The sequence below is a fragment of the Palaemon carinicauda genome, chromosome 11, assembly GCF_036898095.1.
Source record: "Palaemon carinicauda isolate YSFRI2023 chromosome 11, ASM3689809v2, whole genome shotgun sequence".
NCBI classification, from domain to species: domain Eukaryota; kingdom Metazoa; phylum Arthropoda; class Malacostraca; order Decapoda; family Palaemonidae; genus Palaemon; species Palaemon carinicauda.
Window position 1 is genome coordinate 104,048,090 of NC_090735.1, and position 25,476 is coordinate 104,073,565.

Genomic DNA, 25,476 nt, shown 5'->3' on the forward strand with positions numbered 1-25,476 from the left:
CGGTCACAACTCTTTCTGAAGGCATAGATGGTACAACAGTTGGTGCTTGATAAGTAGATGAGGATGCACTTTCTCCTTTGCTCGATTCACCAGGAACCATCCGACTGAAGTTGGGAGTTTCTGTCTTGTTCTGAGAGCCATCACCCCTAGGTTCGTTTAGTGACCTTGAAGACCTTGAGAGATCAAGTGCCCCAGGGGTTGCTGTAGGAGGAGCAGTACTCGGTTGTGGCTGCATCTTTGGCATTACTAGTGAAGAATGAGTATGAATGTTATGAGCAACTGGGGGATCAGGCTGGGTCATCCAAGTAGCTTGAGGTGGATTTACAGTTGCATTGGAAGGCTCCATATCAGAGTGTTCATCTTTCACCATGCCAGGAACCACTAAGGGAATGGGATTATTGAGAACTAAAGGGGTTTTACTTGATGATGAAGGTAAGGAGACAGAACCATCAGACATCACAGAACTAGTCTCCTGAGAGGGTTGTCCTGGAAGTACAGTTTCAATAGATGGAGCAGCTACTGCTAGCTTAACATTCGAAGTTAAGTTTTCTGAGCTAGTCCATAATGGCACAGCATTTGTCTCAGCATTAAGGGGTTGTTCATTATTATCGGGGGTCATTTCTAGGTTGGCACTAACAGTATCTGAATAACCAGAATTGGCTCTTGAAGTGGAAAAATTTTGACCTTGAGACACTACAGCAGTTTGAGGAGGCTTTCCTGAAGGTGGCTGAAATGGACTACCCTTCCTTGGTCTCAAACTAGTAACTGAACCCAGAGGGACTGATTTTGGAGGTGGAGCCACTGGATTATTTGTAGGGGGTGCTGTAGGATCAATGCTTCCATCAGCTGGAAATGATAAAGGTGGGGTAGCTTTGCTATTGGTATTTTGAACATTACCAGAAGACAGCGACTCAGCTGCCTGGTCATGAGAAATGGCCTGACACATGTTTGGTTGTAGCGTAGGCATCTTTAACTCTTCACCCGATGGAACTTCCTGGTTCTGGCTTAATAATGAATGAGATGACTGTGTTGACCGATTAGAATAAGCAGAATGCACTGAATGTGATGATCGCACAGAATGAACAGAATGGGCAGACTGATTGGAGGCAGGTCTCTCAGGATATGAATGGGCAGTGGATGGGTGAACAGATTGGGATGTCAAAAAGTTGGGTTGTGGAGTAATAGACTGAGCTGATTGAGTGGAGGATGGTCTATCTATCATTTCCGACAACGAATGTCTTGCATCTCCTTGTGGCTCTTCCACTACCTGACTTCCAGTTTCTGTTGCAACTGAAAAAAAAATATGAATGGATAAATGAATAAATTTGTGACTCAGATTTACAGAAAACCAAAACTAGGTAATGACAAAGGTTTCATGCAAAAACTAGCCCTTAATTACTGAATTATATAAGAATGATAGAAGCTGAAACATACTGACATAATATAAGCAAATAGCTACATGAAAGACAATTCTATCCTAAACAGAGCCATCTTAACAAAGGTCATAAGCTTTAAAATTTATTTGGAATTATGTCCACTGATTACTACTAATCCTTTTGTATCAGATTTTCCCTACCCAGTGTTTAAAGCATGAAATAAGTTCTTTCTACATTTTCTGTCTCGATTACCACCAGGTCTAAATCTTTATCTCTGACCTTTCTCTGTAATTTTCTTGGCCTACTGGTCTTGTCATAATCATAGGATCAATAGAACGTCTAATAATAGTTTTTAAAAAATCCTAATTCAAATGAGATCTCTTTTTAAATAATTACAACATAGAAGACAAAAAATAATTATATAAGAATGAACACTCATCGTGGCACTTATACAAATGGACCTATAGTCTCTGTTTTTGTACTTTACCATAAAGTGCATATCTTTTCATACTGATGGCCTCAGCAAATAAAGTGTGCACAGATATCTAGAAGTTACTTGTTAAGACCGTATGTTACCATTAAGGCCAAATGAAATTCAGATATTTATTCACACTTAATTTGAGGAAGCATCTCACCATACCATACCATGTTGTTAAAAAATATTGAATTTTTCATATACATATTTTATTAGATAATCAATCATAAAGAGCCATCATTCCCAGTCAAAAGTGACCCCAGACTCAAATGTATTATGATACATTGTAGATAAAAGATCTCAAAGCAACTATTCTTGCATACTCACCTTTGACCCATTGGTAGGAAGGAATCGTCAATGTAAAGTGAATGTGGTAAAGCAAGAACAAGGGGACGGGTGGTGAGCACTTCATACGATATACAGTTCTGTATGATTGCCGAGTTTCATAGAAAAAAAAATTATCCACAAAACAATCATTTGAGTAGAGAACAAATCAAAATTTAAGAGGAAGAATGAGATGTTGAGAGTTATAAATTTTGAAAGAACCTGATAGATAAAAAATGGAACTTAGATAGATCATATATTAGAAACCAAAGATATTCTCATGAGAGACTGTGTGTAAGGGAACACTGTAAGCAATAAGCAATTACAGTTTTTTGTTATTGGCAATACATTAAAAAGCGAATAGTTATCAACATAACCTGTAACATTAGGTTTCTTAAAGATGGATTAAATATGAACAAGGGTGATAGTTGAAAATATTGGATTTATTGAATTTAGGCCATGTAAACCCCAGGGTGGGGCTGTGGACTACAAATTTAGGATGTTGGACAGCAATATGGAAAAAATAGGGAAAATATAGATCAGTTCACTATGTTTGGATTTTACTTACGTTGGATTTTTGCAGAGTAAGAATACTGTAAGATTTTTGGAAATCTTATACAGTAGTATATGTAATGAAAAAAAAAAAAAAACAATGTCATTTGCTCCAAGTCCCATTTGGATGCCATCTTGGATTTTACAAAATGACTGCCATAGAAATTGTTTGGGTCAATATCTATTGAAAACTTCTAAAAAAGACAGCTTCTATTCTGACATATAAACATCCACTTTCAAGGCCAAGGAATCCAACATTCATCGTTGCAGATATTTTGAGACATCTGTTAAAGCAAGTTCTTGCATATACTTAATTTCATAAGACAAAATGGTCATTAGGCCATACTTAGCACTAACCACAAGAACATGTTTATCTAGCGATCTTATTATTGTAGTAGGCCTATTTTGTAATATGTTATTTGAACAATTTACTACACCCGACATGTAAGTTGGCGGTAGCTGTATTCTAATGGCATTTCTTTTTTTTCTGCAGGCTTTAAACAACATGACTGATGAACCAAAAGCTGCTGAAGAAGATACTACTGCAACCAGGCAACACTGCAGTTACATAATGATTGACATTCCCTTTGTGACCATTTTTGTGAGCATCTGAACCTGATGAAAAGTCCTTCTGGACTAGTCACCATCTTCAAAAATTGCAAGGCTAAACACAGTTCCTTTTGGTCACACCAGAACTCTCACAGGTAGCAAAAAAGGTCAAGAATCCTTTTGACTTATATCCTGACAGAACCAGCGAGCATTATGACCTTTGGCCAAGAGCTGTCAAGAGTTATGATATTGCCACAAAGGTCAAGGCAGCCATACTGAAACACAGAAACCTATTTGCTGTTGAAAGTGACCAACTGCACAATAAGATCAATCGTGCCTACATCCCAGATGGGTATGCACAGTACAAACAATCTTAAACACATATGTGATGAAACTGGACAAAAGCTATATGAAGACTAAACGTCTGTAAACAATATAACCGCAGTAAAACTCTGAAACAAAATTGCAGATCTAAAGGAGACCAAGAACTCGTATAGCAGACTAATACTCCTTGCCAGGTCCAGCAAAGATATCAACCAGAAAGATGTAATTAGGAACTACAAATTCACTCTGACACCAAGAGCTCTTTTACTCCAGATAGTGCAATCCTGCTATGCCTCAACAAATTGAAGTTGATCAACCTCCTTAACAAGCTGGCAACAGAAAAACTCCGCAGGAAGATCAATACCCAAAAGATGGGATGAACACCACACCAGAAGCTCAAAGTCACAAGATAGCACAGGTAGATAGAATGGTTCTTCAACAAAAGATAGCCAAGAAACAAGCAACCAGTGTTTGGCACACAGATGACTCTCTGAAGAGTGCTAACAGGGATAACAGAAAACAAGGAAGAGTGCCAATCCAGTATCTGGTCAGATATGACACAAACAAATAAAATAAACTTGAGCAGGTTCATTTCACATTAAAAGAAGACTGAATTGACCAATTACCTTGCTGCAAAGACTGGAATACAACAGTACACAAACTGGTCATCACCACTTCTTCAGAATATACCAGAAGCAACAAAAAATTGCTTTTCCAGGGCAGCAATCATGTTGAACACAAAAACCATTGGAAGCACAGATGGTTTTCTTCACCCAAGACACAGAAGTCGTAGTGTTCCTCATAGAAAACTGACCTCATGCTGGAGAACCATCTATCCCAACAGTCTTCTTTACTAGCCTTCAATGTGTTCACTGGCACTGAAAGCACTGGACAATTTTCTCATAAAGGCAAACCAACCTGGCTACAAGTCTAGATGAAGGCAGATGGCAATGTAATAAATTCTCTGCAGATGCTTCCAACAAAGGCAGAAAGGACCGAAACTAGCTAGCTTTTTCTGTGCACCCTAAGTCCCTCAAAACCCATCTACATCAAGACCACCTCGTTATTAGGTCCCTTGTATAGCATATACCATTCCTTCTCTGTTTCCATAATTCACTGATTTGAATTTACCGGAGTTAAATACCATCCTATTTATCTCCGCCCATTCATATATTTTGTTTAGATCTCTTTGTAGTGAGTTCCTATCTTCATCACAAGTAATTTCTCAAATTATTCTTGTGTCATCGGCAAAACTTCTCACTACAGAGTTTTCAACATCACAGTCTATGTCTGAGATCATAATAACAAACAGCAGTGCAGCTAATACCGTACCTTGTGGCACGCCAGATATTACCTGAGCTTCATCCGATTTCTCGTCATTTGCAACCTTTGTCTGTTTTCTGTTTTGTAGAAATTCTTTTACCCATTTTCCTATCTTTCCTTCGATATTATGCTTTCTCATTTTTTTTTTATTAGAGAAAAAAATGAGAAAGCATAATATCGTGGGAAAGATAGGAAAATGGGTAAAAGAATTCCTGCAAAACAGAAACCAGATAGCGGTTGCAAATGACGAGAAATCGGATGAAGCTCAGGTAATATCTGGCGTGCCACAAAGTACGGTATTAGCTGCACTGCTGTTTGTTATTATGATCTCAGACATAGACTGTGATGTTGAAAACTCTGTAGTGAGAAGTTTCGCCGATGACACAAGAATAAGTAGAGAAATTACTTGTGTTGAAGATAGGAACTCACTACAAAGAGATCTAAATAAAATATATGAATGGGCGGAGATAAATAGGATGGTATTTAACTCCGGTAAATTCGGATCAATGAATTATGGAAACAGAGAAGGAATGGTATATGCATACAAGGGACCTAATAACGAGACAATCACAAATAAGGAAGCAATTAAAGACCTTGGTGTAATGTTAAATAGGAATATGTTATGCAACGACCAAATAGCAACAATGTTGGCTAAATGTAAAGCAAAAATGGGAATGTTATTCACACACTTTAAAACAAGAAAAGCTGAACACATGATTATGCTTTACATAACTTATGTACGTAGTACACTCGAGTACTGCAATGTGTTATGGTACTCACACTACCAAAAGGATACTGCACAAATAGTGTACACAAAGGTCCTATACTGCTAGAATTGAAGTAGTTAAGGACCTTGACTACTGGGAAAGACTGTAATTTTTAAAACTATACAGTCTAGAAAGGAGAAGAGAACGCTACATGATAATACAAGCATGGAAGCAAATAGAAGGAATTACTGAAAACATCATGGAGCTAAAAATATCAGAAGGAGCAAGCTGAGGTAGATTAATAGTGCCAAAAAATATACCAGGAAAACTAAGGAAGGCGCACAGGACATTAATCCACTACGTACCAGCATCGATAATGCAGCGACTATTTAATGTGCTGCCAGCTCATCTAAGAAACATATCAGGAGTGAGTGTAGATGTGTTTAAGAATAAGCTCGATAAATACCTAAGATGCATCCCAGACCATCCAAGACTGGAAGATGCAAAATACACCGGAAGATGCATTAGCAACTCTCTGGTGGATATACAAGGTGCCTCACACTGAGGGACCTGGGCGAACCCAAACAAAAAATAAGGCAAATAAGGCAAACTGCAATTGTATTTCTTCTGCAAACGTAAGGTAGAAAGTGTGGACACTCCAGCATTGCTCTGTAGGATCCCCTGCAAAATGGCTACCATAAGGAGTCCAATGACCATCTAAATCCAAACAAAACAGATGCTCTACCAACTCCAAAAGCCATCATTGAGATGGTTAGCTGACAATGCAAAACAGACTGTTCTCTTGCCAGATGTCTTTGCAGAACAAAGAACTTATCCTGCACCAATCTTTGCCAGTGCAGCAGTGAGTGTCAGAATGATGAGGAGAAAGAGAACAAATATGAAACTGATGATAACAATGATGGTGATAAGTAAAGACTCCTTAGTTGCCTAAAAGATTAAACCCATTATTGTCATGAGGAGCATATTGGTTTTTAAAGGACTCTAAGTGAAACGTTCATGGCTGATCACTTGTAATAGATTCAATACACTGGGATATTTCAGTCAAATAAGTTTATGATTGAATCTACCTTATCTATTTTGATACTATTGGATTCCTTGGCCCTTAAAATAGTGGTTTAGCTGTCAAAATCTTAATTTCCTTATAAAACCAATTTTTGAAGTAACAGAAATGGAAGCAAGAAGCAAAGCAGGAACAGTAGCCAACAGACTGAGTAAGATCAGCAGCTACACCATAGAGAGATGTTGCTACGAGCATACCTTGTGTTCACATAGCAAACAAGGCATAATCAGAAATCAGCAAAAATTTAGTTACCAAAGGCTCAGCAAGAGCAACAATCAGAACAGCAGGAGTGAGTCTAGAAGTCATAACCAGAGCACCCTATACCAAAGGCATGAAAGTAACAGCACCAGAAAGTTCTAATGGTCCAAACCAAACACACTTTAAGTAGCTACTTGTAATAAAATAACCATGAATGTCAGAAAGCACAAAAAAATGTCTGAAAACTGTGTGAGAAAGATATCAGACATCAGTACCTCAGATATCAAAGCTGCAGACCCACAGTAAGGAGCAAGTGGTGCATTTAGAACAGCCAATATTAAATTAGTCCAGTCACTGTGAAGAACAGTTCAACAGCAATCAGGTGAAAGGATGGGTTAAGTGGATAAGTTGAGCAACATGAAAAACAAGTATATAACAAACAAGGCCAGACAATCTGGAGTCGCAGAGCATACGTCAACTCATTCTGAAGCGACATTGAGATCGAAGAAGCAACATGCCATAAACAGCAGGTTAAATTTTGTTAGACACTGGCAGATTTAATTAATTCTAAGGGGTAATATCAACATTCCAAACTTCTAGAGACTTAAGCAATACAATTATCAGGGAAGGTTGATAAAAACAAATTAGATTCAAAATGAATAAACAAGTGGAAATCGTCTTCAAATGTCAAAGCAAAATCTTGGGAGACACTCATACTAGTGCTGTTCTATATAAGAGATGTTCAAATTATGAGAACAGTTATTACCAACCAATGGGTCATAGAAGCACATTTGAATATTAGCTCTTCTGTTTCCTATTTCTACAAGGCTTTGAAACATATATACCAAGGGTCACTTAGATCAGGAATTAAGGCTATACTGTATATCATTGATGGGTTTGAGATAAATCAAAAGCAATTTCTAACAACAAACTATCATTCAATTCATACAGTACTGTACTGTATATTGAAAATCGAAAGTTATAAATGTGAGAAATTGAAGTTATGCTTCTCAAATATTTTGGGAAGGTTTCCTAAATTTTGAAAAGTGAACAGATGCTAAGATAATGATGAAAAACAGATACTTAGGAGAAAGAAATAAGAACAACTTTTATCCTCAAAAATTCCCTTAAAGATCAACTATACATTTCTACCTAGCAATTAAGCTACCAGTTCAATTTAGTTAATGGGTATTATTTTAGTTTATTTGAATATTTTACCTTCATAAGCTTCATTAATTCACAGGAGCTACTTAAAAGACAGTTAGCATCCAATAGTTAAAGATCTCTGGTGCATGTTTAATTTAGGTAGTTTTGATGGTAAAATTGTTAAAAAAAATTAAAACAAGTGGAATTAAAAAAATAAATGTTAGGATGGCTGAATGTACTGATAATATAAGTGCAGTAAATACTATTATTAAATATAATGAAAACAAGTGGAATTAAAAAAAAAAAATATTAGGATGGCAGAATGTATTGATAATATAAGTGCAGTAAATACTATTATTAATTATAAACCATGAATATTAAGAGGTAATAAGTAAAATATAAAAAAGGTGTTTACTAACTTTTATAACGCACAGATTTTGGGATATCCATAACAATTCAAAATGATTATGGTTGAGGTTTATTTAGATGACAATAAGAATTAGTAAAAAATGATAAAAGAGATAATTTGTATTTTTTCCTATCTAATAGAAACCTGCAGCTATTTATTGTATATTAGCTAGAAGGAACCCATTAGATTTTAAGTGTGAGGTGGCACCCTACCTTACGACTACAACGGGTAGGTAGAGGGGTGGCTGGGGGCTAACCAGCCACCTATATCTACTCATGGTTCAGTAAACGACGTCACTTTATGCTTGCAAGCAGGACTTACAGGGGAATTGGTGATGGCGGGCCAATTTATATAAATAGATACAGGTTTGTATTAGTTAGGGAAAAAAACAATCATCTCCAAATGTGATATGTTCCCATATTAACAACCCTTCTGCTATTTATTGGATGACTCTCAGGAGAGTGGTAAGTCCAACAACTGGCTTGGTCATTGACCAGGGTTTCCCTGGTACAGTATTTTGCGAACATATTTGGTTACACAAAGGAAATGGTTATTACCTGCAAAGGTCGAAGCCAGCTTTGCAAAGTACCCATAGCGCGGTTCCTCACAGGAGGGAAAGATGATGAAAGTAAACGAGCCAGGCATACTTTCATTCATCTCAGTCTTACCCTGGGTAGCCAACGCCTTCAACTTTCTGCTATTTGTCCAACGAGGAGCCCGAGGTATTATTAAACCACTTATTTTCACCACCACAGAGAAAACATATCAGGTCTTATTGGGGGTAAGAAGAGGTAAAGATTAGACATGCATCCACCCTACCAATGACACAGTTTGTGTCACAAAGCTGCTGCTCGAGAGCACTATGGACCACAGGAGTGATTGAGAAACGTATCAGGTCTTCTGTGGATCACGTCTTGTAGGTGGGGTGATGTGAAGAACACACACATTTTCCCCCTACCAATGGCACAATTTGTGCTTGAAAACGTTATGAACAAATTCGCCCTCAATTGTATAGAGCTCTGGGTCATCTCTATGAGGAGGAAAAGAGATTTTCTGTGACTGGTATAGGACCTGAGTCCCAGTCACGGGCGACATCCTTACAACCTCCTTTGACCTTCCTAGGGTTAGCTAGGCATGCTGAACCTAAGGAGCAAACTCCATCATTGTTTTCCCGAGGCATGGCCACAAAATAATCACTGGCGTGAAAAAGAAAAACAATGACGACTGTCTGACCCAGTGTGCTATACCCTTGGGGCTAGGTAACCACCTTCCCCGGGGTATGTCCTCAAGTAATTACCTGTGTTACAACCTTGATTACCAAGCAGCAGATTCCCAGTTGGGGGCCTTGAACCTGAGGTTCAAGCTGCCCGGAAAAAAAAAATAGGATATTACTTGGTTTCTCGCTGTAAGCGAGAGATGCTGAGGGAGACCCATAGAGTATTTCTCTCTTCCGGTCGAGTATCACACTGGGAAAGACCTGCCTTCCGGACCAGGGAAAGATCTGCGGTTTAGACCTACCCGTTCTATAGACAGCTGTATTACGCCCTGCGGGTAATCGGCTAAAACTCTATGGAGAGCAACGATTAGAGGAGATGCTCGATGGACGATCTAAGGTTCTCCGTTGCCCAAGCCTCAGATGTCTCCGTTGCCCAAGCCTCAGAGGTCCTCCGTTGCCCAAGCCTCAGAGGTCCTCCGTTGCCCAAGCCACAGAGGTCCTCCGTTGCCCAAGCCACAGAGGTCCTCCGTTGCCCAAGCCACAGAGGTCCTCCGTTGCCCAAGCCACAGAGGTCCTCCGTTGCCCAAGCCACAGAGGTCCTCCGTTGCCCAAGCCACAGAGGTCCTCCGTTGCCCAAGCCTCAGAGCGTGATTTCCTTAGTTGGCAATTTATGAGTGCATGATAAGAGAAGCACTCTTGAGGAGAGGAAAGAAATAGACTTCACTCGACTCTAACCACAGAGTATCTAGTAGTAGAGAAATTCTGAAATGGAATCTCCGTAGTCGTAGACGTGCCACTGTATGTGACCTGTCTTTTTTGGCCGACCAGGCTAGACCTAGTTCTAGTTGAGTCCCTTGATGAGAAAAGTCCGACTATAAGTCTGCACAGAAGTGGGAAGAAGCCATCTATTACTTTCTCAAAGAAAATTGCTCTTAAAAGGGAATCGAACAGGAGGCGGCAGTCCTTCTGTAAAAGAAGATCAATGCTTGGCATTGATATTCATTCCGCTTCTCGACGACAGATCTCTACAACAGAGGCTGTAGGAGGAATACTCCTGCATAGGGGTTGGATTTCATAAAATCTAAACCTGAGAACAGGATACCACGAAGGAGAGACCACGTAGCAGCAGAAAAAGTTCTCATGCGGACCAGAAACCTACGAATCACTGTCATTCCCCCTACTCTAGTACTTTTCCTTAGGAATATAGTGCCTACTAGGGGATAGAGATACGATATCATTCGTGCTCTGATCATAGTCCTAAGGATATATGGTCCTGAATGTGGCCTCCCCCCTTTCTTTGATGCCTCTGTAGGAACCTTCAAATTAAGAAGGGTGAGGAGATCTACTCCTTGGGAGAGGTTCTCGTCAGGCAGTCTTTTAACTAAGCCTATTATTTGCGCATGTCTTGTCGAGGATCAAGGGAAGGACGATCCCTAGTGCCAAAACCTGGGACCCGGCCAGTTCATCAGAGGTCGCACTCAATGGGGACTGATGCGGTCTTACCGGACCAGTTGAAGTTTCTACATGGTAATGAAACAGTCTACGGATATCCATATGGGATATGACCTTCGTGTCATTCCTACAATTACTCAAATTACAGATCGAGGTAAACGGACGATGTCTCGCAGGAGTGGAGACTTACAAATAGCTAGTAGGCTGAGGTTTTCAAGACGAGGGGCGACCCTAAATAGGAAGCTAACTGGTTGATCATAAAACCTTCCCTCGCATAACAAGGATTGAAGATTTAGCTCATCTCACGAGGAGAGACTAAAAGTAGAAACTTCTAACTGACAAAGCTGGCTCTATCCCGGCGTCCCCGTCTTCCTACGAGATCAAATTTTCCAATCATGAGGAAGAGGCTTAGACACTGCTTATCATTTTCCTACAGGAACTTTAAGATACAAGATAGTGTCCTTGTAGCTAAAGTCTGGACTTTTTTTCCTTGACGAAAAGACCTGAGCCGAATATTTCGAGCTTGTGGAGGGGTTAATTTATGAAAAAGGAATATATTCCCAACCACTTTGGTCTAAGAGGGAGTTCTTGTTACGGGAGAAAGTCACCTTCTGACTTCATGAACAAGTCTGAGATTTATGAAGTGTGGACAGATGTTTCCCCAGAACAGAAGCAGATGGGGGTTGAATGTGTCTCCACTAAGGTCCGTGAGGCTAAGGGCCAACGGAGATGGAGAGAACACAGTTTTTCAATATCCTCTGTAATTTCTGTCAGTAATTGTTTACAACACCACGCTCTCCATTACTCCAAAATAATGCGATCCTGCAGTTCTCTTCTTCTTGCACAGTAATTAGGTGGTTATTTAAATTCTGGGAAAGCAATAATTAGCAAGATATGTTGGGGAAGGGGGAAGGGGTTATAAAAAGAATAGCTCGGTTTCCTCACTAAACAACTTGGAACTGATATGTCAACATAGTCAACCAAACAGAATTCGTGATGCCAGCATACATAAACAGAAGTTCGTGATGCCAGCGTACATTTGATATACTGTATATTCAAAATATACTTAATAAAAAATGGAGTGATTACTCAAAAGTGTCACTATTTGTAAATTGCATATTTTATGGGCACTTTTGAGTAAATTAATCCATCTTTAATCAAGTATATTTTGAATATACAGTATATCAAATGTACGCTGACATCACAAACTTCTGTTTATGTACGCTGGGATTACAATTCTGTTTGGTTGACTATGTCGCCGTGTCAGTTCCAAGTCGTTTGGTGAGGAAACCGAGCTATTTTCTTTTCATAACCCCTTCCTCAACATATATTGCTAATTATTGCTTTCCTAGAATTTAAATAACCACCTAATTACTGTGCAAGAAGATGAGAACTGCAGGATTGCATTATTTTGGAGTAAATGGAGAGAGTTTTGTTGTAAACAATTACCTTTTTGTCAATCACCTATCTAGGGCCGACTCTAATCGTAGCAAGTAAATTGCTATAGCTGTTGATTAGAAGCACTGAATTCTTTCCCTAGGAGGGAGAGAATAGCGGTAATCTCATGAGGTTGTGTCTCCCACTGGGGGGGGAGGGGGGGTAGACACAGATTAAAAAGAATCTGCCTCCCCTATCACCGAGATCCAATTTGTTTCCGGGGACTGTCTAACTAGCATAGTTCATACTCAAACAAAATTGGCTACTGTGCAGCCCCATCATAAACAGGGCAACAAGGGAGACGGTACCAACCAAAGCAGCCCCTGGTCCCCAAGGAAATTTGTTTGCAAACAAAGTGTAAATGAAAAACATGTACGTTCAAGGGAGATGAATTCCCGTAAGTGTACCTGATTCAATGCATAAACCTGGCCACCTTGAGGTGGATCCCTCAAATTCCTCCGACGGCGAGACAGTTTTGGGAACCCAAGAAGCCATGTTTGTGGAGAAAAAAAAAAAAAAAAAAAAAAAAAAAAAAAGGAGACCAAAGAGTGGGGGTGGGGGTAATGAGCCTTGCGCTAGCGAAATATCTCTGTCGCCTGATGAAGGTAGTATTCTTAGGTTCCCAGAAGGAAAAATACATAATTCCATCAAGTCTGCAGGGTCTAAGTAGTGTAAGACCAAGAGTGATGAGAGACAATCTATGCCGTCTAGGGGAGAGTGCTCTCTTGAGCAGCTCCCTCTCAGGAAGTTGCTGGCATAGTAGAAGCCTAGAATGTAGCAGGCTTATAGTGATCACTGGACACTGACTGGTGAATGTCAGGCCGCACAATGGCCAACAGGCGAAAACGACGCACTACCGTTGTGTAGGACAACGAATGACTAGCTGTTGAATATAAACAGCGAACGGTGCTATTGATAAGCAACTGTGATAATCTACCCCTTGAAAAATGGTGATTGGTAGCTGACTAATCAGGGATCTGGATGCGTGAGCATCTAGTTCATGATTGTGAGTTAATTAAGCCTCTCGATATGAGCTTTTAGCTCTTGATCAAGTGTGTTAGCCTGGATTACAGACTTAGTAGCTCGTAATCGTGAGCGTCCAACACGTGATAGCGATCATCTCGCTCGCAATCACGAGTGTGTAGCTCATGACTTTACCACAAGATGATCGCAATTATGATCACAAGAGTATTGCTCGTGACCGTGAAAGTGTATCTCATGATCGAGAGATTCGTGACCCTGACCACGGTCACAAGCATCTTGAGCGCGGTTGTGTGTGTCTCGACGCGATCACGAGTGTCTGGCACGTGATCGCGGCTACAAGACGCTCGCTCGCGATCACCATCACAAGTGTTGTGCTTGAGTATGTAGCTCACGACCGTGAGCATAAGCACGATCGCGAGCATCCCAGTAGCGATCGTGAGCGTTCAGTTCGCGATCGTCAGCGTCCTCGCACACGGCTACAAGAGCACGTAACTCACATTCGTGAGTGATCAGGAGCATCTTACTCGCTATCTCGAGAGTGTATTTAAGAGTTGAAGAGACTGGCTTCACAATCACGGTCATGAGCGTCACAATCGCTTTCGTGCAATTCACGCTCATGAACATGAACGTGACTGCGAGCTTCTCGCTCGCATCACTTGAAACACTCTCAAGAGGTGTAGACACTGACGTCATAATCATGAACACGAGTGTCTTGCTCGCAACTGTGAAACTCACACTCATGAGCTGTTAACATAAAGTGTTGTGAGAAAAAAAAAAGCCAAGGCTTATTCTGAATTGTCCCTGAAGGGATTTCCTCAAAGGGAATCCTGCCGTAGTAATGCCCCAAAGGGAAAACCGAACAGGTGTTCTTCTTCAAGAAGAAGTACGTCGAGATCACGATAACCTACGATCTCGTGATCGTAGCAATCTTTGTGGCAATCAATGATCGTCACAAAAGATGCCCTAACGGGTGTCTAACTTTCAATTGTCGTGAACGACAACCTGACCAACCAGGAAGACAAGGTGATGAGTCTCACCCCTGCGATCATTGAACAGAATAAATTCTGAACTCATCATTGGATTGTCGCAAATGACATCCTGACCGACCAGAAAGATGAGCTAATGAGACTCACCCCTGCGATCATTGAACAGAAAAAAATTCTAATCACATCATTGGAATGTCGCGAACGACATCCTGATCGACCAGGAAGACAAGGTGGTGAGTCTTGCCCCTGCGGTCGTTAAGGATAAGGAAGGTCTGTCAATTCGGTGATTGTCGAACAAGCCGTTGGTTGACAATCGTCCAATCCTCAACAGGCAGAAGTTGCATACGGGCTGAAACATTGCCTGCAGGGAGAGAGATAAAATTGCGGAGATCAACAGAAGGCAAGAAGACTCGTCGTCAGCAGAATTCGAAGGAAGGGGGAACGGGAGTAGACCTAGTCGACAGCTAAGACGTCAGCCGCAGCCACAGTCACCAACTTCACACCCAATATCATCATGAAGTGCTGAGGAAAAAATAATTAAAGGATTAAAAATTCCTCCCCTCCGAGGGAGAAGAGTAAACCGAACCCGTGAATGGGAAAGGAAAACGGCCCCAAAGGTTGCCAGCCCAGAGAAATCCTCCGATAACTCGCAGAACGAACATCAACATCTGAAACCGCCACATTACCATGTGATGGAGCATCATGCAGAAACACAAGTCATATCTGTAAAGAAAAGCATGAGCGTAAAGGAATAGTGTTAAATGGCTAAGCCTTGAGGGGAGAGAGAGGAGACGTCCGCTGTCTACCAGCCTAAAAAGTGACGTGGTTCACTGAGCCATGAGTATATATAGGTGGTTGGGTAGCCCCTAGCCCCCCCCCCCCCCCCCCTACCTACCTACTGTAGTGGTTAGGTAGGGTTGCTACCTCACACTTATAATCTGCTGGAAGTAATATCCATAAATAGCGGAAGGTTTGTTTGTATGGGAACAAATCAAAACATAAAACCAATAAGCATATAAAATGTAAAGCAAAACTATGCAAGGTAAGCAAAATTATGTAGTGACAATGTTTCGTCTACCCAGTCACTCCATAAGAAAATAATTAGAGGAAAGAAAAACAATTAAATCAGGAATCTAAAAAGGACAAGCAAATTATTCACTACAACCATATGCATAATGTATTAAAATGATACGAAAACACCATATCTTACAAAATTTTAATAAAAAAAAAAAAGAAATAAAATTACCCTATTGCAAATAAAGAGCAAGATTTATCCAAAAGGAAATATTTTCCAACAGTAGCTAAAATATTAAAACTGAAAATACCCTCAATATTGCATAAATCTATCACCATACTGTAATAGTTCCATTACTCCTAATGGCAGGTTAACATCTTGATTACCAGTTTTGAGTTCCTATTAATAAATACTAAACCAATTTTGTGTAAAAAAAATATATTCTAATTTACTTTTCAATTATATTCTAAAATGTTTATTCATAAAAATCTTCTAATCATAAAAATGCCTTATTTCACAACCCAAAAATATCAGGATCATCAGACTTATATTCACAGAAAGGGAGAGTGTAAATGAGAATTCTTAATTGTACAGGTGCCAAACTTAATTATTGTGATGGAGGTGCATTTAGCTCACTCATTGAAGATGGAAAGGAGAATCTATGAAGCAGGGCACTCCCTATATAGTTGGTGAGAATGTATAAAATAAAAACATGCATGTTATAAAAACAATGTTTCATCATGACTCCTAAATCTCTATTTTGGTGGAAGGTCAAGCTTCTGAACTTCTCACATAAAGTTTTACCTCAGTATTAGTGCCATTAATTACTTTCAGAAGGCAAAATAAAACAGAGATATCAAGCAAGTTTTGTCCATAAAGAATAGTAATTGAATAATCTACTCCAGATCTCAATAATTATTCTTTACTGGGGGATATTTTATATCTTTATAAACTCTAAATTCACTCTACCTGGCAATCTGCTGGATTGGGGATTGAGACCCACAAAAGTTCAATAATTTCTTGTAGTGTCTACAACTTCACCATCCTTAAGAGCTAAGAGGGGGGTTTGGGAGAGCCTATAAAGCTATCTACAGTCATCAGCAGCCATTGCCTAGCCTTTCCTGGTCCTAGGTTGGGTGGAGAGGGGGTTTGGGTGCTGATCATATGTATATATAGTCAATGTCTAAGGCATTGTCACTGTCCCTTGTGTTAGCCATTCATGAGCAATCTTTAAACTACTTTAAACTATGAGGAGTTAATGGCCTTAGGGTAGGATGGTTAGGAAGGCAGGAGAAACATCAGTTCACCATCAGCACTCATTCCAGGAAAAGTTTTTAACAGATTAACACCAAACTGTTTTGGGTTCTATTTCTTTTTGCAAATGATAGCCTCAGAAACAATCACCTGGTTACTGTCCTACAATCTCATTTATCTTAATTGATGCTTCATCAGATTCTAACTATTTTCACTAGCCTTCTTATAACTCAGGGTTATATATTTGTACTAAAATATACATTAATATGAAATCTAATAAAAATTTTAGTAGGATATGCAATGAGCAAAAGTTCTGAAGAGAGACAAATTCTTTGCTTTGTTTACAGCTGATGCCTGGCACTTCTAGGCTCATACAAGTCCTAGCAAGTCAGACATATACCAAATGGATGACAAACACCAATAATATTTTTCTTGTCAAAATGCAATACATACCAAATTCCAAAGTAGATAAATACCAAGATATGACTGTACTTTATGGGGACAACATTCCAAGGATCCTTAGCGGATATAAGAAATAATATTTCAAATTTCTAGTAGCCTAATGGATTATACTAAGTCGTTTGTTAAAAAAATAAAACTTGTAACAGCTAAGAAATCCAAAAGAGTGGAGAGCACACTTTATCTACACAAGACCTAAAACATGAAACCAGGTTTGTAGTATGTCACTTATCAGTGCCAGAACGTAGAGTGAAGGAAATTGGGATAAAATGGAGGCCAAAGATTAAACTCCCCTCCCATATTGGTATATGGCTCATTGTAATGCTTGGTATAGAGTAAATGCACTGCTCAAGTAAAAGGTAATAAAAGTAGATTGACAATGTCAGCTACCAAGAAAAACTTTTAAAATTTCAATATATTGAAAGGAAAATAAAAAGGAGAGCAATCAATGTGGGAAATGAATACTGTGTTATTCAATATAGGCTTGAATAATCAGTCCTGGAAAGAGAGTTATACATTAAAGTAAATTTCTATCTACCTACCAAGTCATGAATAATAAGTCGTTTAAAAGTCAGTCTTCCGTAATAAAGTACTTTATGTTTTCCCCAGGTTAGATAATAGGTCCTCAGCATTATTAATGACTAAACAAAAAGACTGAAATGGCAAATAAAGTCCTAACAACCAGATGTTTGCATCTTAGCAATATTATAATTTGAAACATGACAAATTTGAAAAGAATTTGAATTTTTCCTAACTATACAAACCTTGAGCTTTTAACAGTGGAGGATATTTCAGCAAAAGCTGATACTAGCCAAAAGACTTTTTAGCAAGGTATAACTACCCACTGCTAATTAGCGGGTGGGGGGAGGTAGACCAGTCACCGTACTCATACACCCACCGGTGAAAAGATGTTGTTTTTATTGCAGGCAAGACTTCGAGGGATTAGGTGATAGCAGGACAGGTATGTATAAAGCACTCGAGGTTTGTATATATACTGTAGTTAGGAAAATCTAAAAATTATTTCCAAATTTGTCATTTGTTCCAGTACCTAATATAAACCATTTCACTCTTTACAGTGAAGACTCACCCTTGGGTGGGTGGAGGGCCTAAAGCAACTGGCTGATTTTCTGACCCAGGATGCGATTCTGTGCTTTGCACCAGCTTAATAAAGTCACCCTGACACTTTGCTAACACTCAAAATGTGTGGGATAGGTAATGGCCAGGGAAATCCGAGTGGTTGGGTGTGAACTAAGCCCTATGACTTGATCAGATAAGGAATTCTTTGTAGTTGTACTCCACACTTAAGCTAGCCGTTGCCCAACTCGCCCTCGCTGGGAGGACGGGGACAAACAAATACAAATCCTATTTTAGGCTACACAAGGGATGTGGATTCTACCTGCAGACGTAGGTGGTCAGCTTGCAGACTTCCACAAGTGCTTCCCCAAGAGGGGAAGATGAAGAGAAGAGGCCAGTCACTCTACCGTTCACCCCAGACTCATCATGGGTAACGTCTGCCTAGGCAGACTCCTTATCCTGCAAGGGTAACGGATCTAAGCATTCAGGTACCTGTGGGTTACGTCTTGCAGATAGAGGGCTGTGAAGGACGTCCAAAAATTCCAAATACCCGCTTGAAATACCAGTAGCACAGAGTAGTTCTTTTCAACCCGTTAGTGACGTACTTATGCCCTAACATGATGAGCTCTGGGTCTTCCAATGTTTGGAAGTGTCTGGAATCAGAACCCGATCTATGACCTGTCGAATCCAAGAAAAGATAGTTTTTTTTGGTGACTCTCCTCTTGACCTTGCCCATGATCATAAAAAGGTTGTTTACATGTGGGCGAGCTCCTACGGATCATAAGATAACCCCTCAGTGCTCTTATTATACAAAGTAATAAATGATCTAGGCCAAAGGATAAAGCACAGAGGCCTTCAACTCGAAAGGACCCGAACCTTGGCCCGTTACAGCCAAAGTCTTGGCAACTGACTCAGGGACGAAGTCAAGTGTTACTAGGCCTCTATCCCTTTGCTAGGGTATGTCTTAGAAGAGATCATGTCCTTCCCTGGCTCTCATCATGGAGGCCAAAGCAAGAAGGAAAGAACCTTTTTCAAGAACCGCCTAGCAGCAAAAAGCATTCCTTTCCAAGAGCGTATTACAAGAACTACATTCCAAGGAGGTCATCTAACTTCTGATTGGGGACCAGCGAGCTCAACCCTCTGAATGAGGAGTGTGTTCCATCGAGGAAAAATTGACTATGATCAAAATGGAAGATGTGGCTCAAAGTCACGAGGCATTCGGTCACAGTTGAGACCAAGTAGGTTCTTTCCTTCCCGAGATACAGCAAGCTTCCTTATTCCCGTGAGAGAGATAGTCTCTCCTAGGGAGGTCATGTTGAATATCCTTCAGGTGACAAGTCATAGGAATATGACAGATCGAAGTGAATCCTGAGAGAGGTTGTATGAGCAGTTCAGTTAAGGAGAGAACCGTTCTATCAATATCTCTATAAGCAGGAATAGACAGTCTAGGTGCTATACTACTTGCTGCCACTGCAGAGCTGTAAGGGACATCGACCGACCTGTTGATGAATTTCCAGAATGAGTGTCCTCATCGGACATAAGGAGAGCGACACAGGGGCAATCCCTGAATGTTGGAGGGGCTCTAAAAGAGGTGCCTGGTTACCCCATACTGGTTAATAGTACTCTAAAAGCTTCAGTACATGAGTCGTCCTGGACCGACCTCTCTTCCACAACTTCAGCTAGGGTCAAGACCTAAATGGCTAACAGAGGAAGAGAAGGTCCCACGAAGTAAAGCCATCAGTATACCTGGTCAAAACGACTGCTAGGAATTGGGCTGCAGCGGGTAATTGATTAAGAGCCAGCAATACTAGGCTAAAATCTAAGAAAATCTGCGCGGTACTGCTGATAGGTGTTGGAACAAAGCTTACGGGCCATGCGTCGTGACAGGTGAGCCTCTTCTTTCTTTCCATGCATCCCCTAAAAGCATCAAATGTGGGGAAGGCAGAGGAGGAACCTGCCTTGCAGTAGTGCTACTATATAAGGGTTCTGAAGGAAGACTACTCCTTCTAGAGGACTCTAACTCAAAAATGGAATGGATGGAGTTCCGGGGAGGGGGGGGGTGTTACCACAAAAGGTACTTGACTTGGTCCGGAGACTGCCTACTGGACTACCTTCACCTGTTCTGCTAACCATGGTGCATCCTTCGTAAAAGAAAGGGAGTCCGTTACAGCGATTGCGTGAGTGCTTCCTTCCCTTCTCAGATGTAACAAAGAAGGGGAAAGCATGACCAGATGGCCTGTTGTGTTTGTCAAGGATAATCGCTTTCATAGGAAGGCGAGTAGACTTTACATGAGCATCACAAACAAACACATGCACCTATCACCGAAGTAGGGCGAACAGGTAGAGTGGGGCGTGTCACCAGCGTCGATTTCCAGTAAGGGCGATTGGTGAACCACAAAATGGTGAGCACTGGCGAGGTGAATGTTTGAAGGCGAGGTGAATGTTTGAAGGCGAGGTGAATGTTTGAGGGCGAGGTGAATGTTTGAAGGCGAGGTGAATGTTTGAAGGCGAGGTGAATGTTTGAAGGCGAGGTGAATGTTTGAAGGCGAGGTGAATGTTTGAAGGCGAGGTGAATGTTTGAAGGCGAGGTGAATGTTTGAAGGCGAGGATCAGCAAGCACCTATAAAGGTGTGCACAGTGAAGGTGGTGAGCCCCTATGCTTGCTATCTCGCTGCCAGAGCATACCCCGATGGCAAGTAAGTACGCACTACGGAGGTAATGCGCACCTGTGGTAAACACGATGCCAAAGCAAAAAGCATGGGCGAGTAGGTTCTTGCAAAATTGCTAGGTGGTTGGGAAGCGACCAAGACGGCGTGGAGACATGAAGGGCTCACCCACCCACATCGCTAGTGCTCAGTGAACAAGTGTGCAACATTGCACAAGACTCCCTTGCGAGACTAGAGTCTGCTTTCACGTGCTGAAGCAGCATGGGCCATAGCACTCTTAATCATCATGCCTCCTGCAGGAGGTTGGCGAGTAACCTTAAGTGCTCCTTCAGGAGGCAGCATTTACTCGTAAAAAGCCAAGTAAGGCTGTGGAAGACAGGAGTAAACTAGTTTTCCCTTCCATATCATTGAAAACTGGAACGGACTGTGGGCTACCTGGTCAGCCAACTACCCAGTAAAGCAGCCAACACTGCTCTGAGTTTGTGTCTGTTGACCAACCGTAATGCAGTCAGCACTGCCCAGCGATTGAGTATGTTGACCAAACCCTTTGGTTCAATTAAGAGGAGCAAGGATCATATTACTCTCAAGTGAAAGATCAACTCTCATCGGAATGCCCGAGGGTGCCGAGAGGTTGCTTAGCAAGTAAATATTTCAAGTCGATCACTGCCGAGTCATGTCATCAGTTACAAGCAACTGTTTCTATAAAGGCCTGGTGAACCCTGCCCTCCAACTGCCTTCGCTAGAATAGGAGTTGGTCGTGTACGTCCACTTACAGATCGGTAAACACCAGAGTAGCCAGTATTCTCTAGCGAATAATGGTATTACAGCAAACCTCTTGTTGATCGCTGTCAAGCAAACAATCGGTTGCAAGTAACTGCCTGTACTTCCAAAATAATAGATCAAGACGTATCTTCAATCACATTTGTCAGAAAGGTAGTTGTGTGCATAAGCCCAGCTACGGACCAGTAAACAAAGACAAAAACATTTCCTCTATAGGTATCCCGTACCATAACGAAGACCCAGGTGCAGCCCGAATGGTTCGTTGCACCTGAAAACTAACTTGGAGAACATCGACAAATGTTTACAAACGAGACCTCATTCTCCCTATGACAAGTATCTCTTATAAAAAGCGAATACGTTTCGTATCTTGTCATTCCCGATCGGCAAAACTAGCATAAGCTCCAATTGTTCTTTCCCAAGTGAACAGACTTGCTTATGCAAAGTTGCCGAGTCCAAGTACCTTTGATACTAGACGTATCATCTCCAAATACCTTTGATACTAGACATATGATCCACAGATGTTAGGGAGGACCTGATTGGGATGAGGGAGCAGCCCACTTGAGGGAAACTTTCTTGGTTCTGTATAATGGTAGCAGCCCTTGCTGCTACTCACGAGCATGCATTCGCCCGCGAAGGTAACGCATGTAACTGGCTTAATGAACAGCCTGCATTGGCATTAGTAGCTCGCTTGCCCCCATGCCAGAGCATTACGAGCCCATTTTGGTGTGTGAGCACTGTCGAGATAAGTTAATGGACTAGCCAGAGCATTGTGAACGTGTTCATGAGTGTGCGTGCGCCCACAAGAGCACATGTAACTAGCAAAGCAATCGGACCTTCGTCGGTCGCAGGAACTTGCCCGCCTGTCTAAGCAGCTATAAGCAAATACTTGTTTGATACAAGTTCATAAACGTAATCATGAGCCAATTCCATCCCGTTGGGAGTAGAGGTCTGAGGGAATAACATCATGAATGCCACACGAGACCGCTGTGCCCTGAGGGCATGACAGGGCGAGGTAGAGATCGCAAGGTGTTCGAGGCCGACACCAAGTGAATGCTCAGTTGAGCTCTCTATCGCATAGGGAGAAGTCCAAGAAAGTAACCCCAAAGGATTATGTCTCACATCTATTGAATGTCCAAGGCACAATGGTGGAATGCAGCGACTGCAAGCGGTTGCTAGGCAACACCCATTTGCAGCAACAACCCCAGAGGGTTGTCTTATGAGCCTCCTTGTATTGCCCCAAGTTTCCACCTCGTCATATAGGCGAGTGTGCAAGCGTAACTAAAGTACCTTGTACCAGAACTTCAGTATGTTGCAAAGACCTCGTCAGCATAAGAAGCTAGACCCGTGTGTGGGTTCGCTCTCTCGCATGAATAGCCAAGAGGTGCTTGCCCAGACTGCTCGCTGGTGCGTAGTGTCAAGGTTCTCTCTCTCTCGCATCAATAGGTTAGAGGAGGTCACCCAAACTGCTCGCTAGTGCGTAGGTCTGGGTTCGCTCTCTCACATGCAAGGGTTTGTTTGCCCAAGCTTGAATAGAAAATGAACACTAGCCAGCACTCCCAGGAGGAGGTTGGAAAATTGTCTACCATGCTCTAGAAGGAGGCACAAGCTCATATGATAGCAAACAAGGGTAAGAAAGATTTTCCTGTGCACTGACACATAACAGGAAAAACAAGCTCTGCCCCTGAAGGGAGGAAAGCCTGAGGCGGGGTACAAAACTCCATGAGCTTTGTTGTGCCTGACGATGGCAAGAAGCCGTGGACGAAAGGGGTCAGCAGACATTACCGTATGCAGCAATAACCCAGAAGGGTTATAACGTACAAGAATCGCTGATGAGAGACAGTGACCGCAAGTGGTTGGCAGGCATCACCATCTGTGGCAACGACCCCGAAGGGATATTGCTCACGACACTCGTACCCTGGGGGCACGAAGTTAGAGGGGGCAACTTACAAGCGGTTGGCAGGCATCAACATCTGTGGCAATAATCCCAAAGGGTTATAGCTCGCAAGACTCATTGATGGGAGAGACGGCAAGGCCAAGCGGTCAGCAGGCATCACCAACTATGGCAATACCTCATAAATGATAATGCTCACGAGACTCGCTGTGTGGAGTTCCAAGCATCATACTTTGTGAACCCTCATCAGGCTGTTAAGGGTCAGGCTTGGGGGGGGGGGCCCTACGCATCAATAGCTGAGAGTTGTGAAACGTGACCATAGTCAGTTTCTGGGTTCTCCTCGAGACAGGTAACCCAGAAGGGAACCAGTCTGCAACTGCTCTCATTCCTACATCGAAGCTGCAGGAACGAAGAGTGAGCACACACAGACACTTCTGCAGTTAAGGTCACAAAAACTTGGTGCAATAATTCCAGAGTCTGGGGGGAGAAGACCATGGGGAACCCCAAGGGAGGGAGGGAAGAAATGCTGCAGGCGGCAACGAGACACACTCACCCAGTGGAGGGCGGTGTCTGCACCCAAGAGTTGTCCGGGGATTAGTTGGTCATCCGTAGGAGGCCCAACTAGTAGACAACGTGGAGGGAACATGACGATGGAGTAAGAAGCCAGGGTTTCTCCTTCTGCTGTTCAACGAACCCCCACTGGGTGGATGACCACTCCCTGAAAAAGTTTAAGGTCAAGTACCAGTTTTTTAACAGGTAACGCGAAAGACGGAACGTATACCCGCTCCCCGAGCCAAAATAAAAAGTGACAGGTTTTCTCCGGTGGGTGTACGAGACAGGTGGCTGGTCTAAACCTCCCTAACCCCCTAATTAGCGGGGGGTAGTTTTATCTCTCTAAAGTCTTTAGTCTAGTTTTAGTTTTCGCGAAATAATATCCTTCACTGTAAAGTGCGAAATGGAATGTACATTCTGAGGTGCCAGAACAAATGAGGTTTAGGATATCCATCCTAAACTGGGAATGAAGTTCACTAACTCCATGGAGATAGGCAAAAGAAGGCAAGTCTGGCAGACCGCAGAAAATTACTTTCTATCCCTTATGAAAACACTGGCTATGTGGTGAAGGGTAATTTGAATTTTTATGCCTGATATGCACATCATAGGGATGCACCTGTAGGGACCTCTCTACATCACAAGATGAATTGGCTCCCAAGAAAGGTAGAGCTAACTCTCACATGCCCATCTTTTACCATCTACTGTATACATCACTAGTAGGCTCCTATAAGAGGTGAAAATCATGGATCTTAGAGGATAAATGAGGCATACTTAGGTATCACCTTTATCATCAGAAAAAGAAAAGGACCTTATAAATAGCACCCCTGGATCTTATAAAACTTCTGCAGCAAATATTAACGACATTGGTCACCATGGAGCAGTTGTAATCTTCCCTTGTCCACTGACCTTCCATTACCTTTTGCATGATGCAAAGGATATGGATTTTACTAGCAGAAAATCAAGTGTCAGGAAGAATACTCTTTATCAACATGCTTAAACTCAGCTACAGATATTTTTTTTCAGGATTTAGATGAGCCTTCGCAGTCTAACACTATGGAGAAGGTCTTGTGGAGCAAGGCGAGTTTCTGAGATCTTGTCTACCTATTCCAATGACATAAATTGATTTTCAGTTGGACCAAACAGTGTCTAGAAGGAGTCCAAAAAGGCTATGATAGATGTACACAATAACCATAAAAAATTAAGGAAATAATGCCACAAGTACGGAGAACACATGCACCAAGGCAAA

The 25,476-nt window shown here is 41.6% G+C and overlaps 1 protein-coding gene across 8 annotated transcripts in view; it reads right to left on the minus strand.

The window, feature by feature from the left end:
- Nucleotides 1–25,476, minus strand: part of LOC137650111 (protein transport protein Sec16A-like) — a 248,621-nt gene that overhangs the window by 191,511 nt on the left and 31,634 nt on the right. For all 8 annotated transcript variants that reach the window (XM_068383237.1, XM_068383234.1, XM_068383233.1 and 5 more), the window contains exon 4: nt 1–1,290. This exon is cut by the window's left edge and continues 634 nt beyond it. In XM_068383237.1, the coding sequence (XP_068239338.1) occupies nt 1–1,290 (1,290 nt within the window). The remainder of the gene's footprint in view (nt 1,291–25,476) is intronic.